Source organism: Numida meleagris, chromosome 9 (genome assembly GCF_002078875.1).
Source record: "Numida meleagris isolate 19003 breed g44 Domestic line chromosome 9, NumMel1.0, whole genome shotgun sequence".
Lineage (NCBI taxonomy): Eukaryota > Metazoa > Chordata > Aves > Galliformes > Numididae > Numida > Numida meleagris.
This window is the reverse complement of record NC_034417.1, coordinates 4720772-4740227: the sequence shown is the minus strand read 5'-3', so window position 1 is coordinate 4740227 and position 19456 is coordinate 4720772. Positions and strand designations below refer to the sequence as shown.

At 38.3% G+C, this 19456-nt stretch overlaps 1 protein-coding gene across 4 annotated transcripts; it reads right to left on the bottom strand.

The window, feature by feature from the left end:
* BNIP2 (BCL2 interacting protein 2) lies at positions 51 to 19386 on the bottom strand. 4 transcript variants are annotated; one of them, XM_021407617.1, is made up of 12 exons: positions 19246 to 19386; positions 15291 to 15428; positions 14650 to 14780; positions 13912 to 13979; positions 12858 to 13022; positions 10834 to 11010; positions 10003 to 10105; positions 9606 to 9737; positions 8992 to 9078; positions 8777 to 8875; positions 7204 to 7239; positions 51 to 4802 (listed from the first exon to the last, which is right to left on the bottom strand). In XM_021407617.1, the coding sequence occupies exons 3-12, from the start codon at positions 14697 to 14699 to the stop codon at positions 4754 to 4756; spliced, it is 966 nt and encodes a 321-aa protein (XP_021263292.1). In that variant the 5' UTR covers positions 14700 to 14780; positions 15291 to 15428; positions 19246 to 19386; the 3' UTR covers positions 51 to 4753. The 4 variants fall into 4 exon arrangements, with proteins under 4 accessions (XP_021263292.1, XP_021263293.1, XP_021263294.1 ...); XM_021407618.1 differs by lacking the exon at positions 19246 to 19386 and adding an exon at positions 19158 to 19224; XM_021407619.1 differs by lacking the exon at positions 7204 to 7239 and having other exon boundaries at positions 19246 to 19385.

Below are 19456 nucleotides of genomic sequence, written 5' to 3'. Positions count from 1 at the left end.
GGGGATAGAACAAGAATACAGTTCCTAAGTAGTAAAAGAAAACATTCAGACCTCTTTCAAAAATATTTATTGCATTTAGCATTTGCTTTTTCCTAATTAGAAAGTTTCCAATAAGTGTGCACAGCTGGCACATTCAGACATGTTTATCACATTACTCTATGACATCTTGGAAAGTAAACAGAAAAGACATAATAATATAAGAGGTAGGTGAAGAGCCTTGTACTTACACAGCTTGATACAAAAGGGACAAAAGAAAATACAATCATCTCTGCAATGACTACTCGTAGTCAGTTATTTAAGCTGGTTATATCATGATTTATAAACCATGGTTTGGCATGACTGCTACAGCTCCATTTAGTTAAAAACTGCAGGTTTGCCACATTGTACAGACTGATGGTTGCATTTGTAGATGTTTCAGCCCTCTGAAGGGCCTTTTCCACTCTCCTAAGCAGGCTTTGTTCAGGTGCTGAGTAAGAAGCAATGCAGAACTACAGAGCCACTGGGAAATCAAGCATTTATCTTCCGTGAACAAATTTTAACTGTCAACTTGGAACTCTGTGTCACAAGTAATAGCCAGCCCTGAGTAAGCCAGAGGAAGGACCATGGTAAGGTAAAGACTTCCCTTTTTTTTTTTTTTTGATTTGAGAAAGCCAGTTGTTCTTCAGATCATTTAATTACAAAAAAAAAAATCAAGATGGTTAAAACAAATTATCTGGACAGTCTGAATCACAAAAGTGATCTGAAATAGTTTAACAAAATTAAAGCTTTTTAGTTCGTTTTAGTCATGCTTGAATGGAATGACGAAAACACTGTAACAGAACTGCGCTCTTTACTTCTCAACTACCCTCCTTCCTGTTACCTCAATATAGAGAACAAGAAGTGACAGAAGAAAGTGTAGCTCAACTTAAAATTCTCATGCTAGGAAAGCTGCAAAATGCATCTTTCAAAATGTATTTAAATATTCCTTATATATCAAAGTGCTATTCTGACTCAAATCAGATATCCTTGAGAAGAATCATTAAAGCACACTTAACAACCAGAATGAAAAATAAAATCCTCTCGAGAATGACCTGCATCCACAAGGACTGAATACATATTTTCACCAATCCTTCTAAGACTTCTGTGGTTACAGAAAGCACACAAGCTATTATCCCTTCCCCCTCCTTCCTCACATGAGGCATCTGAGGGAGACTAGAATGACTCGAGAATGAGCATCACCTTCAGCAACAACAGCCTGCGTAAGAGATGCACTTAAGCCATCTTTCTACATAATAAATACAGTATAAATCTGCAAGATACACAAATAAAGTCTGACACTGAAACACACCTTTCACCAAGAATCTTACTGCTCGTGACAGATTTAGTTTAGAAACGATCTATTCATGATTTAGTTCCATTATTTTCTTCCTCCCAGTTACTAGATTTTCCAGTATAAGACACTGGTGAGGCTGGATGCCCTCTCCTCCTTTTGATGCACTGTGAGGTCATTTCGTACGATCCCATTACCACCAACGTTTCATCTAACTTTGAAGTCTGACACAAATTTACTTTCGAAACATTCTAATCTGCCATTAGAGCATTAAAGTGTGTGAAGCAATAAACTTGCCAAAACACGTTAACCCAGCTGTAGACTAGTTGTGTGCAATTTGGAATACAACTACTGATTTCAATGCACAGTTCGTAACAGCAGTAAGTACTCTTCTTCACTTGTTCTTTGGAAATGAAGAAGAAATATGCTAAGCTACATAAAGTTACAAAGAAGGTTACAAATTACTCTAACCAGCTCTAAGCTTTATAGAACTGAAAATTCTAAACTGAATCGAGAATGTGCATTTTAAAATTCCAAAACTTCAAAAGATTTCTGTATGATTCAGCACTAAATTTCTGTGCATCCCTCTCTGTTACTTTCCAGTAGAACACTGCTTTACCATACTACATAAAACCATCAAGAGTATTTATACCATCCAGAGTCTACCCACATCAGTTTTTAAACGACACGTTCTCCAAAATACCTTTGTCACTTCTGAATATTTCTCCTGTTGTGTAATTCATTTTATAAAACCTCATATCCACACATACAGAGACCACCATCTCAAACAACTCCATTTCAGTGTCACACAGTAATAACAAGTTACTCATTAGCACAAATATACACACACACACACACACACACACACACACACAAACTCATGAAACCTCCAAATTGAAGGTGAATTAGTGACTCCAATTTACATTAACAGAGCTCAAATCATATTCTAGCAACACAAATTTTACCTCTAGGAAGAAGTGCCTAAGGTGAAGCCCCTGTAATACTGTTACTTTTCACAAAGCAATTCAGAATGAAATAACTTTATTGAAGTATGACATTCTAACTCTTATGTTTTTAAATATTAAAATATATTAAATTATTCTATATATTTAAAAATACATGGCTGACAAGTTAATTGGAGCTCAAGATAACTTTGGGACCTCTGCTTTTTGTAAACATCCCCTCATCATTAAATGATGAGGTGGAAAAGGTCAGAGGAGAATCATCCTTTAGTACAAAAGATTCTCATGCTGTGGGGGGGACAGAACAACTGTTTTACAGTGTATTCATTCACAAAAACTAATACTAAAGAAATAAACTTTTAGGTATTTCCAAAAGAAATAGTACTACTGCAACATGAACTGCAGAACCACTCAGCCACCAGGAAAAACAAAACCAATAATCTCATCATTTGAGAATTCACCCTATACAGAGGACTGTCTATTCTACAGGACACTATATACACAGGAAGGAACAGGACAGATACTCAGTGAAGTCCAATCATTCCATTATGAACATGAGTTTGCTGAGAAGAATATTTTTTTGAGCTAGGAAGAATTTGAAACAAGATGATTGGATTGGAATGCTTAGCATCTACCCTAGGACCCACACAGAATCAGTAAAGATCAGTACGGTTTCCAGGTTTGCATGTTCATATGTGCTGCATTGTGGAAGCATTAGAATTAAACAAGTTGTAAAAATGTCCGATTTACTAACTTTAATCTAGGTCAACATCAAAATTGAAATAGGAAAAAAGCCTTAAAATGAAGTGATCACATTTGCGTTCTGCTTTCAAAGCAAGATCCAAACATGATGCAATAGATTCAAGGCAACTTGAAATCAACATTACCTCCTGAAAGAGAACATCCTACATATTAATCTCTCTGAAACCATGATACAGAAGCTAGCCTAAGTACCTAGACCATGAGATGAAAGTCTCTGAATTGCAGACAATTCAGAGATTTGGGCAGTCTGTCCTTATCTGACATGAATATCTGTTTTCATTCTGTTACGTGTATCATTAGAGATGCTACCTGAAGTGGTCATTACTAAATCTTGACTATGGAACTATCTTGACTGCTACTAATCCCTGCCAGGTATTAATCTAGTTGAATGCATTTTTTAAAGTTCAAGAGAACTGTATAACTAAATAAAATAGACATTTTTTAAGACAAAATTGTGAGCATACCAAAAAACCTGAAGATTGAATATCTGCTAAAACATTAAGTTGCTCAGCTCCTGAATGGATTCATTTGCACGCATCTGTCCTTACACAGAAATAGCAATGCTCAGGACACTTCACAAACTCTTACAGCCTATCAATCAGTGACTAATTGTTGCCCTGGTAAACCTTTAACACTAGCTATGAATCCAAGAACACTTTTTATAAAGACTTTACTACTGTTATGGGGTGAGGTGGAAACCGTTTACATTGTTTTTTGGTTAAGTTCACGCTACTATCAGGTGCCAAGCCAAGAGCTTTAGGAATGGATGCTCATCTACAAGGATGACACAGTTATAGTAAGACTCCCCCACTGTCTGCAAACAAGTGACATTATGGCTAAGATATCCACGCTACTCCCAAAGCTCTACTGAAAATAACCAGAATTTCTATTGGTGGTAATTGATATTCATTCACGAAAAAATTAGAACAAACTCATTTCATCCTGGTAGCTGAACTAGCCTTGATTTACTGAAGCAGAATCTAAAATTTCCAGCTTAAATTTATACAGGTCTGATATCTCATCAGTCATTCACACTGTTCAGTTTCCATTGCAGCTTAGGATTAAACCCTTTGGCCAACAAACTGCAGTTCAGCGAATTCCAGATCTGTGTTCTGAGAAGTGGACTAAAAGACAAAGCTCAAGCTCGCTCTAGTGAGGTAAATGAGTACTGCTTGTATTAGATGTGAACAGAAATAAGCATCTCCACACATATAATAGACTACGTTATGTGATCGTTAATATCCAAACAAATTAAGGTTTCTATGACAACCAAGAAATGCACTTGACCATTTACAGCAAAAACAGATCATGCACTTTATACAATAACAATTAGTTTATGGCCTTGCCTACCTGCAAATGAATTCCTTCAGCAGGTACACAATGTATTGCTCGAAGTCATAAAAATATATATTATCTTTCCTTTAGCATTTAGATATATAAATATTTTACTGAAGAACATGCATCATTTAGATAAACAATTCTAAGAACATCCTCTAAACATGGAGTTCTTTGACATTTAGCTGTATAAAAAGATTACACAAAGGTCGCTACTCAGATCACGACTAACCAATACAGCAGCAAAGAGTCCATTGTGTGCTAGTCTACAGTTAAGCACCTCTTCCAACAAGGTATGTAATATATACACACATGAATGCATCATAAATGGAGAAAATAGCATAAATCCATCTGTATATTCTTCAGTCTTGTTTGGACTCCCAACTTACTGTTCACTTTTTTGCTCTTGTTTTCCATTCAGCTCTTGGTCAACTCTGCTCAGTAAAGAAAACAGTGATGTTAAAACTATCTTAAAAACAAATTTAGTTTGTAAGCTTACCTACTAAACAAAACTATTAATCTTAACAGGAAAAAGGGGAAAGCTCTTGCACGGAACAAGTTTTAGCATGTAAATATTGAATAGCTAAGATTTTTATTAAATGCAGTCACAATAAGATGTTTTAAAAGTCTATTTTCTTACTTTCCCCCAGAAATTGATCAAAATTGTTAAGAAGCCATTAAAATAAGTCTAGCATTTGAAAAGCGCAAAATTTGACTGCACAGCAAGGAGAAAGAGCAGGTTCTGTACTCTTACTAATAAATACAAGCGGGAATACAAATTCTCAGTTAACAATAGTATCAGGTGCTACTACTTTATGAATTCATACACTGCAATATCAGCACAGAATTATCTTCAATTTTATAGTAATTAAGCCAAGATCGAAACAGCATAAACTTAATGTGTTCAGTGGCTCCTTAACTGCAGTACCTTCTGTTAAATTATAAGTCTCCTTTGACTAGCCAGGAAAAATTTGTTTCTGAAGGGTTTTTGTATCTACCTTGCGACCACTGAACAAAGTGATGCTTTGCAGAAACCAGGGCATGGCTCACAGTCCTGAACGAAATGTACTTTTCATCTTTACAGCAAGAACTACAGTCTTAACTCTATCTTCCGGAAAATAATGGAGATCAATTAATTTTAGTACCAGTCATAGTTCCAAAGCAACAGAGGCTCAGGATAAGTTTGTCTTCTAACAACTGATCTGACTAACCTATCTGTTCAGTCTCTCCAACGATAGCCAGCCAGTTTCTTAAAAACGATCAAAACAATGACAGCTCTTCTAGGCCATGAACCCATAAAAACAGGAGGCAGATGTTCTATTTTCTGCAGTTCTAAGAACTGTACGTAATACATATGGATTCAGTAAATCTGGAGCGGTTGTGTTTAGAAACAATATTCCTAGTTAAGGAACTGTTTGTCTGCGCAGTTTGCTGCTGCAACTCATCTCTGTCCTCATTGCAGTAACTTAGGAAGGCATATTTTGACATGACTTGTAAAACTAATTATAGGAAGCACAAGAAAATACAGTAAGCTAATGCAAGTTGGCTATGCACTGTCCTATAGCTGGCAATATAAATCCATGTAAGTGTATCATACTCCGGCTTCCAAAATGACTCAAACACACACAGCCAAAGAATTCCTACTGCCATCCTCAACAAACTTAGTAACCAAACATCAACACATCTCCTTTCCTGTGTTACAATAATGCCTGCAGCTGCTTTCAACATGATTAATATCTCACAACCACTTAGTGCCTGTGATCTTTCCTGTCTACTTCAGCTTTACTTCAAAACATACTACTTTAATAAAAGTAATGGTAGTGTAAGTGTTGACGTTGACAGGGACACTGAAGAGTGCTACTTTTGCTCCAGATTTTCAAGTTTACACGTTACTGCTTGAATGTCTCAGGTTTATAGTCTAAATACAATGGACCTTGCAGTGCAGTTGAGTCAAATTATGCATGCTGGAAAAAAGCAGGTAAAATTGTTGTTCAATACATACTGAACAGGTTTCTTAAGTTTGGCTTCCTTAGAACTTAAGGTTACAACACTACAAGATTCTCTTAATTGGAGTAATTCCTAGTGAAGTAGCTTCACATGCAAGTTTTCAGAGAGAATTCTTTTTTTGTTTTCATTTCAGTGTTCCTTTGTTCGTTATCCAAGCTAGACAATAAGCTTCCCTCAATAGTTACGCACACAGAAGAGTAGCCAAATAAGGTGAAGTTAACGGCAAAACATTCTAGTACATTTGTTACACAGAAAAAAGTAAAAGCAAGTAAAAAAATTATCACAGCGGCTAGGATAGCTTGAATGGTTAGCAAAAGACTGGAAGTTTACAAAGTGAAAACCCAATGATTGTTACCAAGGAATATATGCACTGCAAATACAAACAGCACTAAAAACATTACATTGCATCTGTGCAAGTTAATAACTAAAGAAGGTAGTTAATAAGAAACAAAATGCAAGATTAGAACTTCCTCCACAGTTGTGCCTCTGCTGTGTACTGCAGCTTAGCACCTAAAAACAGTTCTTCAGACATCACTTGTTAGGAACAGTGAAACAATTTAATCAATTCATACAGAAGCATGCTTTTGCCTCTTGAAGATGTGCTTAAGAATCCACACACCCCCTTAAAACTCAGAATCACATTCAATACTAGAAAATATTTACAAATATGTGAGTTTTCAGATGTTACTTCCATGCGTAAGAATTAGGTCACTAGTGCTTGTTTATATTTACAAATGCTTATTCCTTTACACAGGCCAATCATCTGGGAGTTAGTTGCAGTGCAAATGGTCTTATCTAGATGCAACCCTCATCAAAAAGTGAATATACCTGGTTTGTTTCTTTCTAAACTTTTCTTCTTCATACCTTGGTGGGGAAAAGTTTGATTTCAGTAAATGTACAAAGGCCAAATTCAATAGAAGCTACAAACTGGTATTAGTCTCAATATAGTTTGTGGAAACATAACAAGTTTTCAAATGAAAAAAGCAAAAAAAGAAGCTTTGCACCCTCAACATCATCAATTAGTATTAAAATTTAATTACTGTGGCATATTAACCCAGAACAACTTCCTGTACAGTATTAATCCATCGCTAAAGTTTGAAGTCTATATTCTTAATAGTTTAAAGCCACATATCAAACACAGAAGTCTGAGAATTAACTACCATAAAGGATGAGCTTGGCTGACCTAAGAAGACTGAAACAGGCTGCCCAGAGAAGCTGTGGATGCTCCATCCCTGGCGGCCAAGCTGGATGGGGCCCTGGGCAGCCTGATATGGTGTGTGCTGACCAGCCCACGGCAGGGGGTTGGAACTGGAAGGGCTTTAATGTTCCTTCCAACCCAAGCAATTCTATGACTTACAAGTTCATTAGTACAGAAAGTAGTTTTGCAAGACTTGGAATAACAACTTGGATTTCCCTAACATATCCTTCAAAAAATCCCATAAGAAAATTCTTCAAGTAGCACAAGGCTGCTCCAACTTTGTCATGTCTTTTGCCCTCAACAAAAAACTGCATTTGCTCTATGCTGTAAAAAGTTAAATTTCACAGCTAAAGCCAGCTGGATGTTTACTTCAGTAATCAGCGGTCAGTTTATCCAACTTGGATGTGATGCTCTGCCCTACACCATCTTTCCTTATAGAGTTCTCCATTAGCCATCACATTTGTGATCACCTACTATAGCACATACTCCATGGATTCTGTATGGTATACCTTCCAATTAATCTACTGAGAATTATTAATATTTCCATCTCTTTCAAGACAGAAGTTTACAATTTCTCTTTATTACTGCATCCACAAATTCCGTTCAAGTGTCATTATCACACTTGAGAGCAGAGTTATGCAGACATTAAATGGATATTGTATGACAAAGATCTGAAAGGAAGGAAGAGTAGTAGGAAAAAAGAAAATCAAGGACATTGACACTGCCTTCCTCTCTCTGCCAACACAGATTTAGAAGTAATATGGGTAGGGATTCAAGCACTTTTCCACTACAGCTCTTTCTTCAAATGAAATCGCTACCCAAGTGATATTTCACTCCTTAATTTGTAGTGCAGTTTAGCACGAACAGTGAAGATACCATAAATAAGTTCAATATAAATTCACAGAATTTCTTACTCAAGCCCATTTAGAATACAGTGGGTAGAACAACTGCAACGAGGCTCAATCTACAGAAGACTAGACACACCATAAATTGCTAATTAGGTAAGACACTATACAGGAAAGTCCTCGTACATTAGCATTCCATCCATTCTATTGGATATTAAAACTGTAGTTCATCAATTCCTCCTAGAGATAGCAGTTTTATTAGATAGCAAGTACTACATTCAAACCAACCACTGAATATATTATATACTGCTTTCCTAAACATGGTCAATATAGAACACATTTGAATTATAAGACGTACTGTTTTATGCATTCTGGGATGCCAACGTATTCCATGGGGATGAGTTCAGCTAGTTCTGCCAGGGTAAAGACATACCTAATTTTCTGGCTGAATTTTGAGCTGTGGAAGAATTAAAGCAGGGTACAGTTACAAGTTAAAAAGTTTTTCATTAGGTCAATATTTAAACAGTTTGAGATTTAAACTTCTAAAAAGAAAAACAGTTTCCATATTATTACCTAATAAAAGGTTTTGTGATGGCCAGAAGTGTTCTGATGAACCAAGAAGGATGAACTATGATTAACGACTTCAGATTCTTCCTTAGCCTGAAGGATTCAAACATTGAATGTAATAATTAGAACAAAAAGGTAGCATGACAAAGGCTTTTTTAGAAAATATACAAAACACACATTTCTGCAATTACAACTTTGTTACTTAAATCTAGCATTCTGATATCCCATTACTTGAAAAACTACGTATTTTTCCTAGTGTTTTCTTCTGGCAGACAGTAATGAGATTTAAAAGGCTAGCATCATTTTAACAACAGAATTTTGAGTCTTTTTTACACATTTGTAGTGAAATTGTCAAGGGACCCACCTTATTATATGAACATATGAATGTTTAACAAAATACTACACCCTGATGGTATCCATTGTTCTAACACTACGATTTCACTTAAAAAATAAAAAACCACCACATACCCTATACCATTATTCTACACTGATTAGATGTCAGAAAAGATTTTCAATACAACAAACAATCTGCTTAACAATTACATCTTAATGATTAACAGATTCCACATTAAATAGTATTAAATACAAATGCTGTGAGAAAACACTATAGAACTTCTTACCTTCTGTCAATTTGCTGGTAACACTTCCTAAGCCAGCCTATGCTAGGCATTTTTCTCCGTGTTGTCGCACCATTCAGGTAAACTATCATATAATTCTCTGCTACTAGTAGCTCTAAAGTGCCAATTACATACCTGCAAACACAGGGAAAGAAAACTTTCAAGTGAAGATCTGTGGACATTGAAGTAGTTTCTAGTACTGCCCAAATATCAAAAAAAGAGAAGTTGCTCAACACTGTTGTCAGCATCTAATCACTTTTTTCCCCCCCTCAAATTAGACATAGTTGCTTTATTATTTTTACTTCTCCCTCATCTAAAAGAAAAAGCTTCATAAAAAAGACACTAATAAGTTTTACAACATGAAACCAAGATAATTATCCAGAGGCAGATGGTGACTTACTTAAATAGATTGTCCATTAGGTATCTATAGTTAGGCTGGCTGCTTTCAGGCATAAAACAAACCGCAAACACAACAATGGCATTTAACCCATCACCATAATAACCTACAAAGAAAAAGGCAGCAGGAGTGAACACAGGGATTATATCTTGACCACTTTTACTCAAAGAAAAGCCATGCACGTGCAGTAAGAATTTCCACTATTTCCCTTAAAGATCTTTACAAACACCAATTGTATATGAATGGATATACACACACACTATAAGCCACCTATCACCAGCCTGATGAACATTCTCTAGAACCACTTGCATGGCAGCGGTAAGAACAGGAGTCAGCCTGTTTCCAAAAAGATTCTGCTTATAATTAAAAAAACTAAGATGATTTTTTTAATAAGTTCATCTACTTTTAAGGAAATAATTGAAACAGATGCAATTAAAGTGCTGTACCTGTACTTCACATCTCAGTATGTTTAATGTTTTTGATGGCCAATTTATCTTCCTACCTTAACTTCACAGACTGTTACCTAGAGTCAGTAAATTGATTCCTGCCTTCGTAATCCCAAAGCTAGAGCTTTCAACACCCTTAACATCAAAAACATTAGATGATAATATTAGGACTGTAGAACACATAAGCACATTATGAATACTCACATTAGTAGCTGAACTCATTTAGAACTTTAGTTTAATATGCAAGAAGTATCAAACTAACATATGCTTAACACTGCAACAAAATACATCATCACCGAGTCTTTCCATTCAAAGTTCTCTGTACCACCGCAACTCAGCTTCTAGTAGTAGCTTCAACAGTTCCCCTCAGCGTATCACTAATTCTTACCACCATGACTGATAACTTTTTTATACGGTTCGATTGCCTTCATGTCCACCCTATGGTCCTGTTCTCCAATCCTAAACATACGCCAACGTCGACCATCCTCCTTCTCCTCTGCCGCTGTATATTCAGTAAGCGATCCTTTTCTAATTACATCAGTAGTTTTTGGCTTTGGAAGATCATCTGCCAAAGTTAAAACATGTCCAATATCCATTATGAATACTGCATTCAGGGACCGCCAGTTACAACACAGGTTAACCATTTTGCTATCCAGTTATTTTAAGTCAGTCAATATGTTTGGCTGAAGAATATCAGTTCCTTCAGTAATTACAAAATACAATCTCGTCGACATCAAACTTTTATCAAAATACCGTTAGCTTTATTTTCCATGAACTGCAGTTTTATATTTGAAAGTGCATGCAAAATTCAGATTATGTAAGAAGCCTATTAAACTGGAAGCATTCAGTAACTAACCTTCATGAAATTCACCAAAATAGACAAAGTGGTTAACTCTGTGATAATCATACAGGTTACTTGATCACAGATTTACACGGAAGCATAATTTAAAACATTAACACTATCTTGCAAGCAGACATGCAGGCATTCTATTAGAAATTAAATCTAATTTGTGTGTGCGCGCAATCACTATATGAAATTTATGCTGACAGCAATCTGTCAAAGAATTTGCTCCAATTAAATAATGATTCTTGACTTCGTTGCATAGACCTTACCCAAAGCGAGAAAAACCTACTGCAAGTTAGTTGTCTGTTCCCAAGACAAAGCTGTTAACTGAAACTATCCTTCCAGGAAAATGAAGGCAGCAGCATTAAAGGAAGAAAAGACAGAAACCCTGTTCAGCCACTTTTGAAAAACAAGGCACAAATATCTGGAACATTTCCTTAGCAGCACTGCAAAGCTAACCCTAAATACCAACTCTTCATCTCCAGAGTTCTCAAATGGATTATTTTATACAGGTAAGCCCACAGCCTCTGTTAGGAAAGCTTGACCTGCAACATCTTAGGTATTAAAAACGCTTGCTTTAAAGAATGTTTTTCTTCCATTTATAAGCTATCTTGGAATGAATACCAGATTTTTTTCATATGTAACAATGAAAAGAACTTCCTGTTCTCAGGATTTTTTTTTTTTTTTAATTTGCAGCGTAAAACAAGTAATAGCCAAGGTTACATGTTTACCTATTATTTCAGAGACATTCTTAAGTTGTGATGTTTATGGAAGTTAAACTCCAACTGTTTGACTAAAGCAATGGTTCTTAGCTTACATTAAAAGGGCCCTAAATCATAATTAAACTGCAAGTTTGAAACTTGTGCTTTTAACTCCTACACAGAACTTTGTTACATCAAACAAAATTTATTAGATTCAACAGATTTTGCCCGTAAAGATATAATTAACGATCTACTCATTTCTTAAGGATCACTGTAACACATCTAGTGTGGCTATAGGTAACTCAACTTCAAAGATGTTTCAAATTGACAGAAAAGAGAGATTTTTCTACTATTGCCAGTCAATACAGAAAGTTTGCAAACTCTAAAAGGTTCTGACCTTTTCTCAGTTTCACTACAGTAGTATATGAGATAAGGTATTACTCATTTTTAAAAACTTCATTCAGATCTCTTTAAATACAAAGGCTTGCAATTCACAAACTCCTGATAAACTAATCTACAACCTACAGCCCCACATGTTGCTTACCTCCATGCAGAATGGAAAGCATATGTTTGTACCAGTTTGGTTCTTAAAACCATACTGCAATGGAGAAGGATTTGCCACAACTGAGTCTACAAAGCATTCATTGACATTCACTTTGGTTTATTTGGAGTTACAGCTATTTGTTTGTTGTTTACTAGTCAGTCAAGGTTTGATGTGCTTTTTTAAAAAAGATTGTCTCTATTTCTATCTAATCACTCTCATCAGAAAAGAAATTTTGAGTTACAGTTCTTTCCCACCTGTTGAACTTCTGACCTGCATATAAGAAAATATCCTATGGCATCAGACAAGAGCTACAAAACACTTACCTTCCCATTCAAACTCATTGCTATTCTCAGAAGGAGTATCTATGTCATCCAAATCAATGTCTCCGCTCTCATCCAAGTCAGACAAAACAGATTCCTCGCTGCGATCTAAAGTTAAGCTAATATCTGGAGCTGTAAGTTTCTTCCTTGCTTTGGTTCCATTAACTGCTGCATTTAAAAAAGCAAATTTGTTTTCAAAGCTCAAATGACTTTAGATGAGCACAGTAACAAGACAGAACAGCACTTCCTCGGAGTACACTTTACGTTAAGGCCCACCACTTAAACAACGCATCTTTAGATCAGGAATTAAAATACACATGGTAAAAAGAACAGAGCTTGGAGACTAAAGTTCAAGTCCTTAAAATATTACAAGAGGTAGACCACCATACTACTGACAGAAGAAAAAAGAAGTGCCACCTCCACTAGTATTGCATACAGTGCAATGCATTTGTATTCTAACCCTTGTTCTTGTCAGGAATCAGTAACATCATAGCCATCTTTGAAAGAAGTAATACATGAGGCACAGAAACAAAAAAAGGGCCAAAAGACAACACTATGGGCAGAAGATTAAGGAAAACATTAGGCAAAGACACAGTGCTTTTACACAATGCAAACATTTGTCTGATTTAGACAGCAGCTGAAAGCAGCAAATAAAATAAAGATACTGATCCAGCACTGGAATTGCCCAAGATAAAGCAGACAGACAAGATCCAAAATAGTTTAAGCACACTGAGATTGTTTCCCCTTTGATCTTTTGGACTGCCAATAGTCTTAAAAGACCACAAAGGCCTGGAATTTGGAGCTAGACTAAGGCAGGCCCTAACTGATGCACAGAAGTCAAATAATGAACAAGGATCTTAAGATCAGTCATTAAATGAGTGTAATCATTCGTTTTTGTTTATTATTACCCAAATACCTCTGTTCACATATGAATATGTCATTTAGAATGCTGATCTCTCAAGCCTCAAAAACAACAAAAAACCCATCGCAAAATAGAGCTTTAGAACAGCCATTTATGTAGGAAACGATCAGCCTGACTGCATTGAAATATTCTTACCAGTTTCACCTTCTGTTCCAGCTGCAGCCAGTATATCTGAGTCAACGGGATCATCCTCTGGGAGGGGCCTGATACACAAAATAGTTCTTAGTAATAGTTTCTGCTAAAAACACACTGTGGGTTAGTACTGATCTAAATACACATGCAATCTAAATTCAAGCTGGCAGTAAAGCAAGCAACAAAGCAGCAGAAACTTCCCTTAAAGCATTCAAATTATGAAATGCCAAAATACTGGTTGCTACTGGTATCATCTTTAAGAAAACTTACTATATTCTTGCTGGATGAAGTTTAATATTAAATCACAGAAGCAGCGCTCGTTTTATTACCGAATACCTCTGAAGTCAGCTTTTTTGACTTCCTTGTAGTTCTGAGCATCATAGTACTCTAAATGCTCGAAGTTTCGCTCAGAAACACTGCTTATTGAAGTATTCAGGCCCTCAATCATTGGTGATAATAAGCAAACTTTTGCAAAAACTTATCACGTGAAGACAACAAAGCTGAACTTCCACTCTCATTTTGGTAACACCAGAAATTTCAACATGGGCATTCCTGGATTACTTACAAATTAACACCAAGCTATCCCTTTCCAGACCACAAAGAAACAAGGCACAAAACCCTCTCAAGACCACTACGTTAGTGGAAATCACTGCAAGATTGAGTATTAGTTTATCAGGAAAAATAGAGATAGATTATCTTGGATGTTATGTATTTGATTTTTATTTACAAAAAGCCTAAAACCTTGGAAAATCTTCATCTTGCCATTCTTCCTTAAACTCAACACCTTCCATCCTCCAGCCAACTTGAACTGCTAATAGTTACTCCTGATCAGCCAGAACCTCTTGTCTTCTGGACAGCAGGCTAAAGAGCAGCTACCGGAACATAAAAAGATACAGTTCAACATTATTGTAATTCCAGTACTTACAATGCATCCTATCACTTACCACCAAGTTGAGATATTGTGTGGAAAAGACAGGGAACAGTTAACGGGTTGTCCCCTCCAGCTCCACCCCCACTTTTTTTTTTTCCCAAATGCAAAACTGCTTATAACGATTCACTGCTTATAATAACAAAACTGTCATAATAATTTAGTTTGGAAGAGATCTCTTGGAATCATCTAATTCAACACTCCGCTCAAGCAAAATCAATCTTTAAGTTATAATCAACGCTCAGAGTAACCTGATCTTTCATTTGGGATTACACCAATTCGTTCCACATTGTTAAAAAAACAACTGGACAACTCTCTAGATTACATGAGAGATACTGAAAAAAGGTATATTCTGGGGGAAAAAACACAAACGAGATGGTCAGATCTAAAACACAACTTGGTTCTTAAACAAAAAACACACTAAAAACACTTTAAAAAAAAGAAGAGCACTCACCATGAGATGTGCAAGTCAAGCTGTGGGTTTTCAGGCTCACCCATCACCAGCCACAAGCAATCCCCAACAACGGAACATAATAAAACATTCTGCTAACATACAAATCCAATCCAGTTGAAAATCTTGGCTGTGTTGACTCTGAAAATTGACAGGTAAACTTATCAATGATAGGAAAATCAGTACTAATCAAAACAGGAAATTGAATCCTATTTTTAAATGCAAAGAAGCAATTAAGATAAAACCCAGTAAGTACAAAGTTGGAATACAATCACACTGCTAATTAAGCTAGAGAGACTTATTCTTACATGGATAAAAAGACACAAGTTATGCTTACTGTTCAGTAGAATCAGCTATTACAGAAAATGTCAATTTCTCTTCTCCTGATCTGACAATAATCACAGACCCATTCTCGAAAGACCTGCAATGCTTAAGGCTATACTAAACAAACTGCTTAATATAAAAATGTAGAAGTTTTTGGTTATTAAAACTGTATTACCAGAAACAATCAAGCTTGAATTTGTCGTTAATGCTTTATTTCACTGACGTTTCCCTTCCTCCCACACCCAGGAAATAAGTATAACACTTCCAGAAGGTAGCAACCTAATTGCCCTTAGCAGCAGCCTTCCCTCCTATGAGTTGTTCAGCCCCCGCCCAGCTCAGCTGCGGGCAATAGGTGCCTGTACAGTCTCTGAGGTGTCCCCAGTAAGCGTCCTCCCAGCTCCCCCTCTTTCTATTTGTCCATTTTGACTAACGCGCTGTCTGGAACACTTTCTTGCTGCTTGAATCATACCACCTTCCTCACAAAATATGTCCTCTCTCATTAAGATGTCGACACCTTTGGTATGAAGTTCTTCCTGCGTACTAACCTGATGAGTGTTTGCAATAATGAATTTAAAGTATTTGCTTGGGGATGAAGTCCTATTTTGATCAGCAGGAACGATGAATTTGTACATACACTCTGTTACATTTGTTTTGGGACACTGAGATGAAGCACAAGAAGTGACACAAGACATCCCACATGGTCAAATGAAGAGAAAGTGGTGGTTACAGTCATTATGGAACAAACTCCCTGGAGCAAAGACACAGCTCCCTAAAAACAGAATAAACCTGAAAGAAACTCTCAGCTGGTTACTTCACTCTTAAGGGCAGACAGAGAAAAGGAAGAACTCTGAGAGCAGAAGGAAAGACAACCACCAATTCCATCAGCGCTCGGGCGGCAGTAAGGCGCTGCTTCTGAGCTTTCCCGCACAGCATTCACGCTGCTGTTCCCCCACGGCTTCAAGGCCAAGTTCTGCCCTAACAGCTTTATCACCACACATGGTGAATGCTGAACACCAAGTAATAGCTGTCAATTTCAGATGCACCACGTTTCAGTGCAGAAACAATTCCTATCAGCATACAGGACAAGTGTGGGGTTTATAAGTTATTTGTGCTGCAATAAACTAAGATACGTTTAGAACACACTTCCCACATCAGCAGCTTCTCATAAAGGTAGATTTGAAAACCATCATTCATTAATTACCGTGCAGTATAATTGCAAACAACTTCAAGGGCAAGCTCCAAGTCCTACATCAGAAAAACATGAGTTCAGGCTACTTCACTTCTGCATCCTTCTCGAGATGCAGATTAACAAGTTGTTTCAGATGTTTTGACTTAAAGTCTCAAGAACAAAAGCACTATCACTTGTCAATTAGAAAAAATAAGAAATCTGGGAGGAAAAGTAATCTTCAGTTTCAGGAAAGTTAGAGAAGTGCAGACTTCCACGATGGCTAATGAATGATTTTAAATCATAATATCAGTGCCTGCAAAGCAAGAAAAAAAGCTCTGCTCATTCAAGCTAAAGCAGAGTTTAGAATAGTCTTCCTAAGGCTGCTGTGGTAGCAGTGGCTTTTCTTTTTACTGCACCCAAGTCTTTTCAAATCAGCTGTAAATGAAACATGTAAATGTTAAACTTGAAAGTATAACACTAATAATGCAAGTATTTACTAGTCATGTAGGAGAGAAACAATTGATTTCTGACTGGTCCTAGCACTCCTCACAGCCAACACATAGTTTCTCAGAACAGCAGATTTGCTCGCTGTTACTCTCCATTTAACATAAAGAAATCAAGTTAGAAGACTGGGAGATTGATCAGGTCAGAAATTTCAATACAGAGAACCCCTGGCTGCAGGACTGCCACGTGGTTCTGCTCTCTTCACGCAACCACTGGACTTTGGCGATCAGCAATGCTGTTCTATTTCTAAGCCAGTTAGAGCACTACAAGCAGGTCAGAAGTACCGCAAGGCACCACATCACTGCAATCACTTCTCCTCAGCTACAGCTAATGAAAGGACCTCAGTGCAGACCCGCAGGTTAAACCCATGTAAATACTTAGCTGAGGTGTGTTACTGCGTGCACCAGAAGTCAAACATGGGTGTTCTCTTCCTTTTCCTGGAAGGAGAGCTGGTTCTCAGATCTCACCAACACTGAGCTGGCTCGGTTTGGGTTCGTGTAGGATACAAGTATAACACCGTTGAGAAGACCACTGAACTGCCATTGTTTGATATGGTTTACAGTTACACATACACTCTAAGATGTCCTGATACTTAAAAGAAAAAAAGACAACAGAACGCATAAAATTTACTTTTTCAAAAGGCCTGTTGTGCATTTGGGGGCTTTTTTTTTTTTTTTTTTTTAAATTAAAGGTTTTCTTCGACCTTTGAATTCTCAGAAGAACACAAATAAGAGATAAGCATTTGTATGGCCACATCTATCTACCCAATACGAAGACCCATCATATTCAGTCCCTGATGAGGACATGAGGATCATAGCATTTGAAGGAGAATGAATACAGAGTTTATTCTGCGAGACACCTGCAGCGATGAGCACACTGCTGAGCTCCACCCCGACGCACACAGGGAACAGCACCCTGCTGCAGTCCCAGCGAGCTGAAAAGCGTTAGGCTGTTCCTTTCCTACATTTCACCTTCACCATTTCATGAGAAAGATCAAATTGAATTCCACATTCCAGGCATTAAAGAGGTTCCTCCAAGAGCAGTTTTCAATTTCAAAGCACACCAGAAGAATAAACATATATAATTTTCTTGCACACAGATTCCTATTGCAAAGCTCCCTGTAATTTTTAAGTATTTCCATAACCCCACTGGCTTTGAGAACAAAGTCACACTCACTGCAAGCCTTGAAAACATTTCCCAGATACAAGGACAGACATCCAAGTCGTGTCACCTGCAACTCAGCATAAGGAGGCAACGTACAGGCCTCTGCTAAGAGCAAGCCAGCTCTTCCCTTCACTGCCTTTCCTCAACAGAAAATATAAAAACCACTCGATGAAGCAAGAGAGCTGCAGGTTCACGCCACAAACATTCAGAGCAGTGTAGGAATGCACGCTTCTGAACTCCCCAGGATTCACTCACAGGTAAGCGCCAGTCTGACAGGCAGTCCAACAGCACTTACACCCGATCGAAAAACAGCGTTACTTGCTAAGAACCGAGTTAACCAAACCCACCGGCTACAACGCAGCACATTACACCAAGAGCTGCACGTAAGGAGGAACCCAACTCTGAGGCCCAGTTCCGACAGCCCGGCACCACATCACTGCTGAAGGGCTCGGCACAGCCCCATTGCTACTCATCCCTCCCGCACCGCCGGGCGCTCGAGGGGCAGCCCAGGTCCCCGCAGCCGCAGTCAGCCACCGGGCCCGCGCTGCTCCGGCTCCGGCCGCTCCTCGGTACAGGAAGCGCGCGCCGAGCCGAAGCGGGGCCCGATCCCGCCGCGCCCGGAGCCCGCCCCGTTCCGCTCCCAGCACCGCAGCTCGGGGGAAACCGCGCCCCGCAACGCCGCGCTCCCGGAGAGGCCCCACCGGGCTGACCCCGCGGTCGGCTCAGCCACGGCCCCGCGTTCTCACAGCTCGAGGTCCCGACTCGCCATCATTTCCTCTCCAGTCCCCTCAGCCGTACCTGGCGGAAGTCGGACCGGACGGGCCAGGCCTCACCACAGCGGACGCGGCCCTGAACCCCTGCCCTACCCTGCGCGCCGCCCCGCGCGGCCCCGGAAGCACGCACGCCACCTGCCTCACGTGACAGCCGCGCCGCGGGGATTGGAGCGCTCGCGCACATGCGTCAAAGCGCCGGCACTGCCCGCTTCTCTCCGGTAGCTAGCGCACGCGCG

What these genes read in the sequence shown, in the direction of transcription:
- BNIP2 (XM_021407617.1), bottom strand. Translation starts at nt 14,699, where the DNA reads ATGGAAGGTGTTGAGTTTAAGGAAGAATGGCAAGATGAAGATTTTCCA. An exon ending in TGGAACAGAAGGTGAAACTG is followed by an intron (nt 13,023 to 13,911) that starts GTAAGAATATTT and finishes TTTTAAATGCAG; the next exon opens with CAGTTAATGGAACCAAAGCA. An exon ending in ATCACAAAACCTTTTATTAG is followed by an intron (nt 8,876 to 8,991) that starts GTAATAATATGG and finishes ATTCTTCCACAG; the next exon opens with CTCAAAATTCAGCCAGAAAA.